The sequence below is a fragment of the Wolffia australiana genome, chromosome 17 (assembly GCF_029677425.1).
Source record: "Wolffia australiana isolate 7733 chromosome 17, ASM2967742v1".
In the NCBI taxonomy this organism is placed as follows: Eukaryota; Viridiplantae; Streptophyta; class Magnoliopsida; order Alismatales; family Araceae; genus Wolffia; species Wolffia australiana.
This window is the reverse complement of record NC_135851.1, coordinates 8,823,008-8,838,439: the sequence shown is the minus strand read 5'-3', so window position 1 is coordinate 8,838,439 and position 15,432 is coordinate 8,823,008. Positions and strand designations below refer to the sequence as shown.

Here is a 15,432-nt window from a genome sequence, read left to right as displayed (position 1 = left end):
TCATCTTTCTTTACCTTGTTTTCTACCATTTTTTTGTTCTTTCTGTCTGTTCTTCCTCAGACTTGGAAATATCAAATTCTGAGCCTCTTCCCATCCAACTCATGAAATGGGATTCATCGATTTGGAAATATCAAAATGTAGAAAATAAAGTTGCATTTGATTGAACCGATAAAGTGGGGATTGCACATTTGCTTTAAACAATTTCCAAGTACCTGTTTTATATCTTTGAGCATGCATGAATCTGTTGACTAGATATTGGCAAAAATCTAAATGTTGTTAGTAACATATCAGAACACCTTCCAGGTCAATCATTGTCTCTGGTACTACTAATAGTGTTGGTACTTGGTAGTTTCATCTTTATCAGTATACATTACAACATATCAGTATACAATATCATTATACATTCAGATTGCTCTTCATCTTTCTTTACCTTGTTTTCTACCATTTTTTTGTTCTTTCTGTCTGTTCTTCCTCAGACTTGGAAATATCAAATTCTGAGCCTCTTCCCATCCAACTCATAAAATGGGATTCATCGATTTGGAAATATCAAAATGTAGAAAATAAAGTTGCATTTGATTGAACCGATAAAGTGGGGATTGCACATTTGCTTTAAACAATTTCCAAGTACCTGTTTTATATCTTGGAGCATGCATGAATCTGTTGACTAGATATTGGCAAAAATCTAAATGTTGTTAGTAACATATCAGAACACCTTCCAGGTCAATCATTGTCTCTAGTACTACTAATAGTGTTGGTACTTGGTAGTTTCATCTTTATCAGTATACATTACAACATATCAGTATACAATATCATTATACATTCAGATTGCTCTTCATCTTTCTTTACCTTGTTTTCTACCATTTTTGTTCTTTCTGTCTGTTCTTCCTCAGACTTGGAAATATCAAATTCTGAGCCTCTTCCCATCCAACTCATAAAATGGGATTCATCGATTTGGAAATATCAAAATGTAGAAAATAAAGTTGCATTTGATTGAACCGATAAAGTGGGGATTGCACATTTGCTTTAAACAATTTCCAAGTACCTGTTTTATATCTTTGAGCATGCATGAATCTGTTGACTAGATATTGGCAAAAATCTAAATGTTGTTAGTAACATATCAGAACACCTTCCAGGTCAATCATTGTCTCTGGTACTACTAATAGTGTTGGTACTTGGTAGTTTCATCTTTATCAGTATACATTACAACATATCAGTATACAATATCATTATACATTCAGATTGCTCTTCATCTTTCTTTACCTTGTTTTCTACCATTTTTTTGTTCTTTCTGTCTGTTCTTCCTCAGACTTGGAAATATCAAATTCTGAGCCTCTTCCCATCCAACTCATAAAATGGGATTCATCGATTTGGAAATATCAAAATGTAGAAAATAAAGTTGCATTTGATTGAACCGATAAAGTGGGGATTGCACATTTGCTTTAAACAATTTCCAAGTACCTGTTTTATATCTTTGAGCATGCATGAATCTGTTGACTAGATATTGGCAAAAATCTAAATGTTGTTAGTAACATATCAGAACACCTTCCAGGTCAATCATTGTCTCTAGTACTACTAATAGTGTTGGTACTTGGTAGTTTCATCTTTATCAGTATACATTACAACATATCAGTATAAAATATCATTATACATTCATATTGCTCTTCATCTTTCTTTACCTTGTTTTCTACCATTTTTTTGTTCTTTCTGTCTGTTCTTCCTCAGACTTGGAAATATCAAATTCTGAGCCTCTTCCCATCCAACTCATAAAATGGGATTCATCGATTTGGAAATATCAAAATGTAGAAAATAAAGTTGCATTTGATTGAACCGATAAAGTGGGGATTGCACATTTGCTTTAAACAATTTCCAAGTACCTGTTTTATATCTTTGAGCATGCATGAATCTGTTGACTAGATATTGGCAAAAATCTAAATGTTGTTAGTAACATATCAGAACACCTTCCAGGTCAATCATTGTCTCTAGTACTACTAATAGTGTTGGTACTTGGTAGTTTCATCTTTATCAGTATACATTACAACATATCAGTATACAATATCATTATACATTCAGATTGCTCTTCATCTTTCTTTACCTTGTTTTCTACCATTTTTTTGTTCTTTCTGTCTGTTCTTCCTCAGACTTGGAAATATCAAATTCTGAGCCTCTTCCCATCCAACTCATAAAATGGGATTCATCGATTTGGAAATATCAAAATGTAGAAAATAAAGTTGCATTTGATTGAACCGATAAAGTGGGGATTGCACATTTGCTTTAAACAATTTCCAAGTACCTGTTTTATATCTTTGAGCATGCATGAATCTGTTGACTAGATATTGGCAAAAATCTAAATGTTGTTAGTAACATATCAGAACACCTTCCAGGTCAATCATTGTCTCTAGTACTACTAATAGTGTTGGTACTTGGTAGTTTCATCTTTATCAGTATACATTACAACATATCAGTATAAAATATCATTATACATTCATATTGCTCTTCATCTTTCTTTACCTTGTTTTCTACCATTTTTTTGTTCTTTCTGTCTGTTCTTCCTCAGACTTGGAAATATCAAATTCTGAGCCTCTTCCCATCCAACTCATACAATGGGATTCATCGATTTGGAAATATCAAAATGTAAAAAATAAAGTTGCATTTGATTGAACCGATAAAGTGGGGATTGCACATTTGCTTTAAACAATTTCCAAGTACCTGTTTTATATCTTTGAGCATGCATGAATCTGTTGACTAGATATTGGCAAAAATCTAAATGTTGTTAGTAACATATCAGAACACCTTCCAGGTCAATCATTGTCTCTGGTACTACTAATAGTGTTGGTACTTGGTAGTTTCATCTTTATCAGTATACATTACAACATATCAGTATACAATATCATTATACATTCAGATTGCTCTTCATCTTTCTTTACCTTGTTTTCTACCATTTTTGTTCTTTCTGTCTGTTCTTCCTCAGACTTGGAAATATCAAATTCTGAGCCTCTTCCCATCCAACTCATGAAATGGGATTCATCGATTTGGAAATATCAAAATGTAGAAAATAAAGTTGCATTTGATTGAACCGATAAAGTGGGGATTGCACATTTGCTTTAAACAATTTCCAAGTACCTGTTTTATATCTTGGAGCATGCATGAATCTGTTGACTAGATATTGGCAAAAATCTAAATGTTGTTAGTAACATATCAGAACACCTTCCAGGTCAATCATTGTCTCTGGTACTACTAATAGTGTTGGTACTTGGTAGTTTCATCTTTATCAGTATACATTACAACATATCAGTATACAATATCATTATACATTCAGATTGCTCTTCATCTTTCTTTACCTTGTTTTCTACCATTTTTTTGTTCTTTCTGTCTGTTCTTCCTCAGACTTGGAAATATCAAATTCTGAGCCTCTTCCCATCCAACTCATAAAATGGGATTCATCGATTTGGAAATATCAAAATGTAGAAAATAAAGTTGCATTTGATTGAACCGATAAAGTGGGGATTGCACATTTGCTTTAAACAATTTCCAAGTACCTGTTTTATATCTTTGAGCATGCATGAATCTGTTGACTAGATATTGGCAAAAATCTAAATGTTGTTAGTAACATATCAGAACACCTTCCAGGTCAATCATTGTCTCTAGTACTACTAATAGTGTTGGTACTTGGTAGTTTCATCTTTATCAGTATACATTACAACATATCAGTATACAATATCATTATACATTCAGATTGCTCTTCATCTTTCTTTACCTTGTTTTCTACCATTTTTTGTTCTTTCTGTCTGTTCTTCCTCAGACTTGGAAATATCAAATTCTGAGCCTCTTCCCATCCAACTCATAAAATGGGATTCATCGATTTGGAAATATCAAAATGTAGAAAATAAAGTTGCATTTGATTGAACCGATAAAGTGGGGATTGCACATTTGCTTTAAACAATTTCCAAGTACCTGTTTTATATCTTTGAGCATGCATGAATCTGTTGACTAGATATTGGCAAAAATCTAAATGTTGTTAGTAACATATCAGAACACCTTCCAGGTCAATCATTGTCTCTAGTACTACTAATAGTGTTGGTACTTGGTAGTTTCATCTTTATCAGTATACATTACAACATATCAGTATAAAATATCATTATACATTCATATTGCTCTTCATCTTTCTTTACCTTGTTTTCTACCATTTTTTGTTCTTTCTGTCTGTTCTTCCTCAGACTTGGAAATATCAAATTCTGAGCCTCTTCCCATCCAACTCATAAAATGGGATTCATCGATTTGGAAATATCAAAATGTAGAAAATAAAGTTGCATTTGATTGAACCGATAAAGTGGGGATTGCACATTTGCTTTAAACAATTTCCAAGTACCTGTTTTATATCTTTGAGCATGCATGAATCTGTTGACTAGATATTGGCAAAAATCTAAATGTTGTTAGTAACATATCAGAACACCTTCCAGGTCAATCATTGTCTCTAGTACTACTAATAGTGTTGGTACTTGGTAGTTTCATCTTTATCAGTATACATTACAACATATCAGTATACAATATCATTATACATTCAGATTGCTCTTCATCTTTCTTTACCTTGTTTTCTACCATTTTTTGTTCTTTCTGTCTGTTCTTCCTCAGACTTGGAAATATCAAATTCTGAGCCTCTTCCCATCCAACTCATAAAATGGGATTCATCGATTTGGAAATATCAAAATGTAGAAAATAAAGTTGCATTTGATTGAACCGATAAAGTGGGGATTGCACATTTGCTTTAAACAATTTCCAAGTACCTGTTTTATATCTTTGAGCATGCATGAATCTGTTGACTAGATATTGGCAAAAATCTAAATGTTGTTAGTAACATATCAGAACACCTTCCAGGTCAATCATTGTCTCTAGTACTACTAATAGTGTTGGTACTTGGTAGTTTCATCTTTATCAGTATACATTACAACATATCAGTATAAAATATCATTATACATTCATATTGCTCTTCATCTTTCTTTACCTTGTTTTCTACCATTTTTTTGTTCTTTCTGTCTGTTCTTCCTCAGACTTGGAAATATCAAATTCTGAGCCTCTTCCCATCCAACTCATACAATGGGATTCATCGATTTGGAAATATCAAAATGTAAAAAATAAAGTTGCATTTGATTGAACCGATAAAGTGGGGATTGCACATTTGCTTTAAACAATTTCCAAGTACCTGTTTTATATCTTTGAGCATGCATGAATCTGTTGACTAGATATTGGCAAAAATCTAAATGTTGTTAGTAACATATCAGAACACCTTCCAGGTCAATCATTGTCTCTGGTACTACTAATAGTGTTGGTACTTGGTAGTTTCATCTTTATCAGTATACATTACAACATATCAGTATACAATATCATTATACATTCAGATTGCTCTTCATCTTTCTTAACCTTGTTTTCTACCATTTTTGTTCTTTCTGTCTGTTCTTCCTCAGACTTGGAAATATCAAATTCTGAGCCTCTTCCCATCCAACTCATAAAATGGGATTCATCGATTTGGAAATATCAAAATGTAGAAAATAAAGTTGCATTTGATTGAACCGATAAAGTGGGGATTGCACATTTGCTTTAAACAATTTCCAAGTACCTGTTTTATATCTTTGAGCATGCATGAATCTGTTGACTAGATATTGGCAAAAATCTAAATGTTGTTAGTAACATATCAGAACACCTTCCAGGTCAATCATTGTCTCTAGTACTACTAATAGTGTTGGTACTTGGTAGTTTCATCTTTATCAGTATACATTACAACATATCAGTATAAAATATCATTATACATTCATATTGCTCTTCATCTTTCTTTACCTTGTTTTCTACCATTTTTTTGTTCTTTCTGTCTGTTCTTCCTCAGACTTGGAAATATCAAATTCTGAGCCTCTTCCCATCCAACTCATACAATGGGATTCATCGATTTGGAAATATCAAAATGTAAAAAATATAGTTGCATTTGATTGACCTGATAATGTGGGGATTGCACATTTTCTTTAAACATTCCCCAATACCTGTTTTATATCTTTGAGCTTTCATGGATCTTTTGATTAGATATTGGCAAAAATACGAATGTTTTTAGTCACATATCAAAACACCTTTCCAGGTCAATCATTGCCTCTTGTAATACTAGTAGAATAGAACCTCCTCATACTAGAATACGTCCTTCTGAATTGATTTCTATTTTTATTTAATGTCATGCACTTTCTCTGCAACTTCAAGTCAATCAACACCTTTCTCAGCCCTATCCCTATGAATTCATTTCCCTTACTACACACCCTTATAAATCTATTGTGAATTCATTTCTCGGAGTGCATAGCGATACCCTCCTCTTTTGTTGATCTCTCGGAGGTTGATGCGATTAATTGTGAAAAATGACATGTCTTGTTTTTTTAATATATGGGGTAGCTCCATTTCCCTAAAGGGGGGCCATAGTTAGAGGTGTATTTTTTGTGTTGGTAGTTTCATCTTTATCAGTATACATTACAAAATATTTTGGATTTTTTAAACAAATTGCATGATCTTTGTTTTCTTTCTTTTGTTCTCCAAAGTCCTTTGTCAGTTTGTATGACCATGAAGTAATTTCTTTTGTAAGGTGGAAATTTTTATTCTTAATTTTCTAATTTGACTATGGCACTGACTAGTCAACCTTATTAGATTGAACTTTAGCTAAGGTTTGAGTCTTTGATAATAACTGGGACCAGGACCATCCAACCCTAAATATGAGTCTCCAAAATGTGAACCAGATGAGGTCTCAGGGCATGGCTTATGTGCTGAACAATGTAGTATAGGATGATTTGATTTTCAGATTGATGTAGGATGATGGGTCCAGTGGATTCAGATTTGACTTTCCGATATCCATCTTAACAGCAAACTTAGAACGACAAGAGCCTCAACCTATTAGCTGTGGCGGCTTCTGGCGATGTGAGAACTAATGACGAGGAGAACTGGTGGTGAAGTAAGAACCACTATCCTTGGGCATCTGGCGATGTGAGATGGTGAGAACTTTGGTACTGGCATCTTTCAGAGATATAAGAACCATAAGTGGCTTCAAATGGCAAAGGAGAAATTCCTCTTCCTCCTTCACTCATCACCCGCCTCCTCCATTTCCTCATTGTCCAGTCATCCTCCTTGTCATCATCCTTTCCCGCCTCATTCTTCTTTTCCATCTACTCCTTCCTCCTCTTATTCTCATAATTCTCTTCTTTTCTGTTTCACCTTCTTCTTCACATCCTCTTTCTCCACCTCCTCCTCCTTCCTCTTCTTAATTTTCTTCTTCTCCTCCTCCTCCTCCTCCCTATTCTTATTTTTCTCCTCTTCTTAGTTTTTCATCATCATCATCATCATCTTCTTCTTCTTCTTCTTCTTCTTTCTTCTCCTCCCTCTTTCTTCTTATTCTTCTTCTTCCGATCCTCCTCCTACTTCTCCCTCTCCTCCTCCTTCTCCCCCCTCTTTCTTCTTATTCTTCTTCTTCTTCTTCTTCCGATCCTCATCCTACTTTTCCCCCACCTCCTCCTTATTCTCCCTCTTTCTTCTTCTTCTTCTTTGTCTTCTTCTTTGTCTTCTTCTTCTTCTTGCTCTTCTTCTTCCTAACATATGTTTCTTCTTATTATTTTTTTCAGGGTATTACCATAATTTTTCATGCGCCTTTGATTATTGTAATTTTTATGCCTAATGTATTTTATCATGAGTTAGGCTCTCATAAAACTTTAATTGATGTCCGGTTTTTTTAGAGTTATAAATTGATTATATCACTATTCTCATATGTGTTCCTATTTTTTGGAAATTAATACAAAATATGCACATGACTATATATTGATGATCACCCTTTTAAGGTGTTTAGAGTTACAATCACATGTGTAAGTTGCAGCTTATCCTAATTCATCTCTAGGGCAGATACCCAAGATCATCAAACAAATTAATCATAGACTACATAGACTAATTAACACTAACTGATGATGGTTACTATGTGTGTGTTTTATGTCACAGGAAAAACCTACACAGTAAAAAGAAAGAGATCAAGAAACAACATGACATGAGCACTAATGTCTTTTGGAGACATTCCAAGGCTTGCTATCTTATGGTATGGCGAGCTGAAGGGCGTTAGCCACAAGAAGCAACCAGTAATAACCAAGGGAAAGGGTTGAGAACCATATGGAGGGACACTTTGATGATGACATTTAAAAGGGCATACCCTTGACGAGACAAAATACTTAATTGCACATTTATTTGCTTAACTGATTCCCCTTATAGCATAGCCCAAAGTGTAACATTCAAGGAGCTATGGCGCTATGCAAGGATCAGAAAAGTGTTTGAAGATGACTGCATAGACCTACTTAAACAGATGCTATCTGTAAAGTCTTAGGTCTAACTTAGAAGGCTAAAATTTTGACCTTAGAACATCGTCTGAAATCTTCTAGAATCTCGATCATGATAGATGCCATATTCTTGACATTGTGCTTGCAAACAAGTTCTTGGATTGTGAGCACTCAATCTTGGTACACCCACTCCTTGTCCACCCAATGAATGGTGATGCCTAAAAGGCCAGTGATGGTGTCTTTAGTTCATTCCTTTTCAGTGAGAGAGACTCGGTGAACTTATCTCATAGCTTCTTCAAGCCTTCTTTCATGTGGAGTGCAATAAAGGTCAACTTAGAACCCCCAAATGTGAAGTTCATGACGCAATGAATGATATAGATGCAGTCCACATGAAAGAAGGCTCGAAGAAGCTTTGAGATAAGTTCACCGAGTCTCTCTCACTAAAAATGCATGAACTATAGACGCCATCACTGTCCTTTTAGGCATCACCATTCATTGGGTGGACAAGGAGTGGGTGTACGGAGAGTGAGTGCTCACAATCCAAGAACTTGTTTGCAAGCACAATGTCAAGAACATGGCATCTATCATGATCGAGATTCTAGAAGAGTTCAAGCGATGTTCCAAGGTTGAAATTTCAGCTTTCTAAGTTAGACCCAAGACTTTATAGATATCGTTTGTTTAAGTAGGTCTACGCATTCATCTTAAATCTTGTCCTCTAAGTGAAAATTAAACACTTTTGATCCCCATGCAATAGTGCCTAAAGAAGGCAACGAGAGGAGGATGACTGATCAGTTTGACAACAATGAGGAGAGTTCGCATGGAGGTATTATTAGCAATTGAAGACACTAATGGAGAAAGATATTTATTGTCTTTGGGAGATGCAAAGGCGAAGGGTGTGCAGATGCTAGTGTGTGGCATTTGAAGCTCTGGGAAGAGATGGTAGGATATCTAAGTGTGTGAAGAGGACCCAATGTTGAAGAGACTAACATGGTCATATTGGGCTGTCAGCTGCGTCAGAATAACATAAATGCTTTGCTATTTGCTTCAGCGAAGAAAATGTGATGTCATTAACAAAATGTCAAAACTCTAGTGGACAAATAAAACACTATCTACGGCCACGATAATGGTCTCATTCCATTAAAGGTCCATACTCTGTGAGAGTTTCAACGACTCAACAATCACCCTTAACCAATCTCTCTTCCACATGCCTAACAATGTAATGGCTTATTAAATTGAAGCTGATCACTTTGAAGGATGCAACTTCGACTATTGGCTACAACGAACTATGCGAAAAGTACATGCCCCATTTTCTGCGACGTCAGCTTCAAAGGAGTTCAACGCATACCTCACAATAGTCGTGTTTTATGCCACTATCGTGATAGTACAACACAGGAGGAAAACATTTCCCCTTACTAGCCTCAGTTTACGAGAGAATTGTTATCCATTTCTGCAATGAGTGTCCTTGCTGTTTGAATGTTCTCGGTGGGGAAACCTATTGGCCTATATGCATTGAAACACTCATTGCTATGAAGTGTTGTCCCCATATGTACTATAAATAATGATATAGTGACATCGACCTGGACTGTGATGGCAATGATGGTGAAGATGGGGTTGTGACATCATGTCAAAGTTTGAATCCCTAACAGCCCTAGCCAAGTATTCCATGCTTTACTATAGGGATCCTATATTATTCATCCTCCTTGACTATGCAGACGATGAGAAAATTGGTATAAACCTCTAAAGGACTCGGCTGGAACTCATAGAGATAACAATGATGAAGGTTAAGGACATAGTACGCCACACAAATTACAGAAGAAGCATTTATTTGTGCAAAAAAAATTACCAAACTTCATGAGTTTGATAATGTTGTATAGTTCTCTTTTTAAATCTATGACCTCCATAGATAATATTACAACCACTCTGGGACGATCCCTATAGTAAATTAAGAATTACTATAGGGATCATCCCAGAGTTCTTAATTCATTCAAGTAATAATTATTAATCATTACTTTTCCTATCAAATAGTAACATGTAGAAATAATTCATTAAAAATATAATTAGCAGCCATTGATTTTAATAACTACTTGAGCATAGTTTTAATTCACTCCATTGATAATTAAAAATATTTATTTTTTAATAAATTCTTAGGATAGAGTCATATCATTCACTTGATGATTAAAAATGATTTATTTATAATATATACTAAAGTAAAGAATGCCATCATTCACTTCATAATTAATAATCACTGATTTCTAATTAGTCCTGAAACATAGAACTAGTTCATTCACATGATACTTAACATTAAGTGGTTTTAAGAAAATACTTAAGAGCAGAATTAATACATTCACTTGATAATTAAAAATAAATATTTTTTTAAATAACTACTTAAGCCTATATCTAATCCATTCACTTGATAATTACCAATCAGCTGTTCTTAATAAATAATTGAGAAATGAAATAATCCATTCCCACGATAACTAACAACTGGTTGTTTTTAATAAATACTTAAGTATAAAATTAATTAAAAATTATTTTTTTTACATATTTACTTAAGCATAAAATTAAATCATTCACTTGATAATTAACAATTATTGATTTTTTTTATAAATACTTAATCATATATCTAATCCATTCACTCAATAATTAAAAAATAGTGGTTTTTTATTAAATACATAATAGTAAAACTAATCCATTCACTTTTTAATGAAAGACTGTTGGTAATTACTAAAGCATATAAACATATCATTTACTTGATAATTAATAGCTACTGGGTTTTAATAAATATGTTTGGAAACAATAATATCATTCAGTTGATAATTAACCATTATTCGTTTCTAATACATACTTAATATTATAATTAATCCATTCACTTGATAATAAAAATCAGTTGCTTTTTTATAACTACTTGAAACATAGATCTAATCGATTCATTGGATAACGACATCATTGGTTTATAATAAACTCTTAAGCATAGATCTAATCCAGTAACTTGATAAGTAACAAAAGATGGTTTTTAAAAAATACTTCAGATCATAGTTAATCTATTCTCATGATAATCAACAATCGGTAGTTTTTAATATATATCTTAGCGTAGAACTGTGTCATTCACTTGATTATCAACTAGATGGACTATATTTCTAGGAAATGTGTGTTAAATATTAAACTCTCGATTAATGAATAGTTTATTATAATTAATAATTTATTAGTATCTATATAATTTGTTAATTTATTTTTTGATATTAATATAACTTTCCGCATGCAAAGCCCAAAGTCTACCGAGCAGAGATTAGTCAACAAATCATAACACTCTTTTGATATAAGTTACCAAAATTTACTGATAATTAGAGCTGCCATAATTTATATTTTAACTGTATTTTTTTCTTTTATATGGGACATTTTATTTTACTGATATCCCGATATCCATTTTTCGATAGCCAGATGCTGAAGTTTGTATGGCATTGGATATCCAATATCTGCCGCATCCTTGGGCTATCTGATATCTGTCCCCATATCAAATGTTGGGTATCAGAAACTGCCCCAATTTCTACCAGATATCGGATATTCTATGTTCGATATCTAATATCAGATGGGTGAACACTAAGCTCCAGTGTGGCCATTGTGGTCAGCAACTAGGATTGGGCCTGTGCAGGCTACATGCAGGACCCAACCTCTTCCTAGCCATGCTCTCTCTCCCTCCTCTACCCCATCCCTCTTTCTCTGTCTCCATCCTCTACCCCCTCCCTCTCTCTCTCTCCTTTCATCTCTTTCTCCCTTCCCCCTTTCTCTCTCTCTCTCTATGTATATATATCTCCTTTCATCTCTTTCCCTCCCTACTTTCTCTCTCTATATATATCTCTCTCCCTCCTCCTTGATCTCTACCTCTCTCTCCCTCCTCTCTTGTCTCCCTCTTTATCATCTCTCTCCTTTCTTTATCTTCTTTCCCTCTTTATCCTCTCTCTCCTACTTTATTTTTCTCTCTCTCTCTCTCTCTCTCTCTCCATCTATCATCTTCATCAATTACTATCTCTCATTGCCTCCCTCATTTATCCCTCCACTTCCCTCTCCCTCTACCTCGTTACACTCTTCTTTCACTTCTTAATTATCCCTCTCTCTCCCCCGTCCTCTCTATCTCCCATTTTTTCTCTCATTAATTCTCCAATTGTTTATCTCTCTTTCCTTGTCTCGGTACTCTCATTTTCACTCTCCAACTATCCATCTTTCACGCGCTCTTTCTCTCTGTTCATCCATCCCTCTCTTCCTCTCGCCCAATAAATCTAGTTTTCTGCCGCACATTATCTTAACTCTCATTCACTCCCGAACTAATTTGCCTTCTTATCTATTTATTTACCAATTACTCCGACTCTGTCCGTCACTAATTCTCTCTTTCAACTTCTCTCTCTCTCTCTCTCTCTCTCTCTCTCTCTCTCTCTCTCTCTCTCTCATTTCTCCTGTGTTTCCATCAAAATCTCCAACTTCCTGCAACTAATTGTATGTCTACATCACAGCCTTAACCTCAGTAATTCTCCCTATATTTCACTCTTTATCTATCTCTTAAGTATTACTAATACATGTTCCTCACTCTCTCTCTCTAGCGCACCCTCTTCTCTCTTCCAGTTGCTATCGTATTTTCCCTCTATCTCTCTCCCCCAGTTTCTTCCAGCTATTTAGACATCTCCAGGTAGAATATCAACGGAGGGGAAGAGAGGGAGGGGATCACTACCTCCTCAGCGTGGTCTACTGTTCCAGCAAAACAGATTCTTCTCTTTCTCTCCCTCCCTCCATCTCTCTCTCTACACATCTACACTCCATCTTTCTTTCTCTCCCTTCTGCCAAATGGGGAAGCTCCGAATGGGAGACATGGTGCCAAATGCATGGTTGAACAAGCTGAAGAACAAGAGCATCCCGGAAATGAAGCCAAACCCAGAGCCGCCTCTGCCTCCATATCAACCGGGTCGAAGTTCCAACTACATTCCGAGCAACCCATCAAAAGCTCTGGAAGAAGACGAAGATCTAGAGCTGATCTCTCCCCCCCCAAGCCTGCCCCCAATTCTCACAAAGCCCATCAGAGCTGATATAGAGCTGATCTCTTCTACTTCCTCAAGAGGAATTAGAGTTCGGACGAGCTCCCCAAAGCTAGCAATGGCGAGCAAGAAGATCCAGCCAACTTACAGAAGGCCAAGTTCCACCAAGACATGCCTCGCCAAGAGCTTTGCCGTGGTCATGTTCTCCTCAGACCCCCAGAAGGACTTTAAGGAATCCATGGAGGAGATGATCATGGAGAACAATTTACGCACTTGCGCGGATTTGGAGGAGCTTCTCCTCTGCTTTCTCTCTCTAAACTCAAGCGAGTTCCATCATGCCATCGTCGCGGCCTTCGAGCAGATCCTGTCGGACAGATACCGCAGGCCCAGGCACTGCAGATAATTCCTTTTCTCTGTTTCTCTGTTCCTTCCAATTTGATATATGTTATAATAGTTTCTTATATATTTAATTGCATAGAGTGAAACCATCATCTATATCCCAGTTGAATGTGGGTTTAAGACATTCAAGTTTGGTGTTTACTTATGTAAAGTGACCAAGTCCATTCCATTTATAGATTCGTAAATGCGCGAGTTTATGAGATAAAATTAGCATCGGCGTCGGGTCGACTGAGTTCAATGTACACCGGACTCAATTGCGTCATAGAAAAAGAAACATTGTCCTGATTCCTGTTTTATGCGGCGTTTTTTAGGATGCCAGCTTTACTCAATATTGTAGAGATCAATATGGAGATAGAGATCGAGATAGATGTATAGAAATATAGATAGATAGATAGACAGGGGGAGGGAGAGAGAAAGCGTGGGAGGGAGGCAGAGAGAGAGAGAAACCTTACAAAAATATTTGGTTGATGTTCCTCGTTTTTCTTTGCCCTATACGACGGCTAGAAAGCTCTGAATAAAATATATATCTCTCTCACTCTAAATCCTAGTCTTATTATATCTTTCTCCCTCCTGATGCTACTGTAGGTACTGCTTCTCTCTCTCTCTCTCTCTCTCTCTCTCTCTCCTACTCTCACTCTCTCTCTGACGTTATTTTTTCATCTTTTCATCTTTTCATCTTTTCATCTTTTCATCTTTTCATCTTTTCATCTCTTTGGCATAAACACACGCACTCGCATTTTGATGACTAACAGCCGTGGTTTCCAAGAGGAATAGGCTTGCATGATTTCCGTCCACTTAAGAGCGAGAAAGAGTAAGATATGCCTCACGAGGATTTGAGCTTATCCTCCGGTTGACGCGGCCCTCCAGTTTTCCCCAAAAGTTGCAAGACAAGACGAAGAAATAAATTTTCTTTTCCTTGATTCGGTCGTTTTGGCAACCACCAGGAAATGCCCTTCTTTTGGAGTATCGTATGCGTCAAATCTAACTCCTGAAATCTCCAACGTGTGTCCGCCAGAGAGGAGCGAGAGTGATAGGGGTAGAGAGTGAATAATTCCAAGATATGAGAGAGAGAATAGTACTTATGTACACATCTCTCTCGCTGACACTGATTCCCGGGACGGGTTTCTCTCACATCCGACGACCCCGGTTCCCATGGCGGCTAAGGAACATTGATTCCAGTTCAAAGCTTTGTCCAACTGGACCCCAAGAACGCTGGGCTGCATTCACGCCAGCCATTGGATCTTCTCTCTCCACCTCTCTCTCTCTCTCTCTCTCTCTCTCTCTCTCCATCCCTCTCTCCAGTCTATTTCTCGTGCTCTTTCCCTCACCCCATCAATCAAGTTCTCTCCCTCTCTCACTCTCTCTTATCTTATTTTGTACCTATCTCTCTGACTCTCTTTATATCCTTTTCGATATATCTCTATCTTTATCTCTTTCCCTCCTATCTCCCTCTCTGAATCTGGTTCCTTTCCTCTCAGTTTCAATTTTTTCCTCTTTCAGACTCATACACATACTCTCTCCCTCTGTCTTTCTCAATCATCCGTATGTCACCCTCTCTCTCTCTACAGTGTTGATGACATACCCAGCCAGCTCAGATTAGATGGAGACAGGCTGTGCCGGGTATGAAAACCATCCGTCTCTCATCTTCTCTTGTCTAAAAGTATATTTACTACCGGCAAGAT

General features: G+C 36.1%; 1 protein-coding gene across 1 annotated transcript; it reads left to right on the top strand.

Moving 5' to 3' along the window:
- The first annotated feature begins 12,927 nt into the window (after positions 1-12,927).
- LOC144714620 (transcription repressor OFP1-like) lies at positions 12,928-13,828 on the top strand. The gene has a single exon (XM_078589404.1). The coding sequence runs from the start codon at positions 13,164-13,166 to the stop codon at positions 13,752-13,754; it is 591 nt and encodes a 196-aa protein (XP_078445530.1). The 5' UTR covers positions 12,928-13,163; the 3' UTR covers positions 13,755-13,828.
- Positions 13,829-15,432: the final 1,604 nt, after the last annotated feature.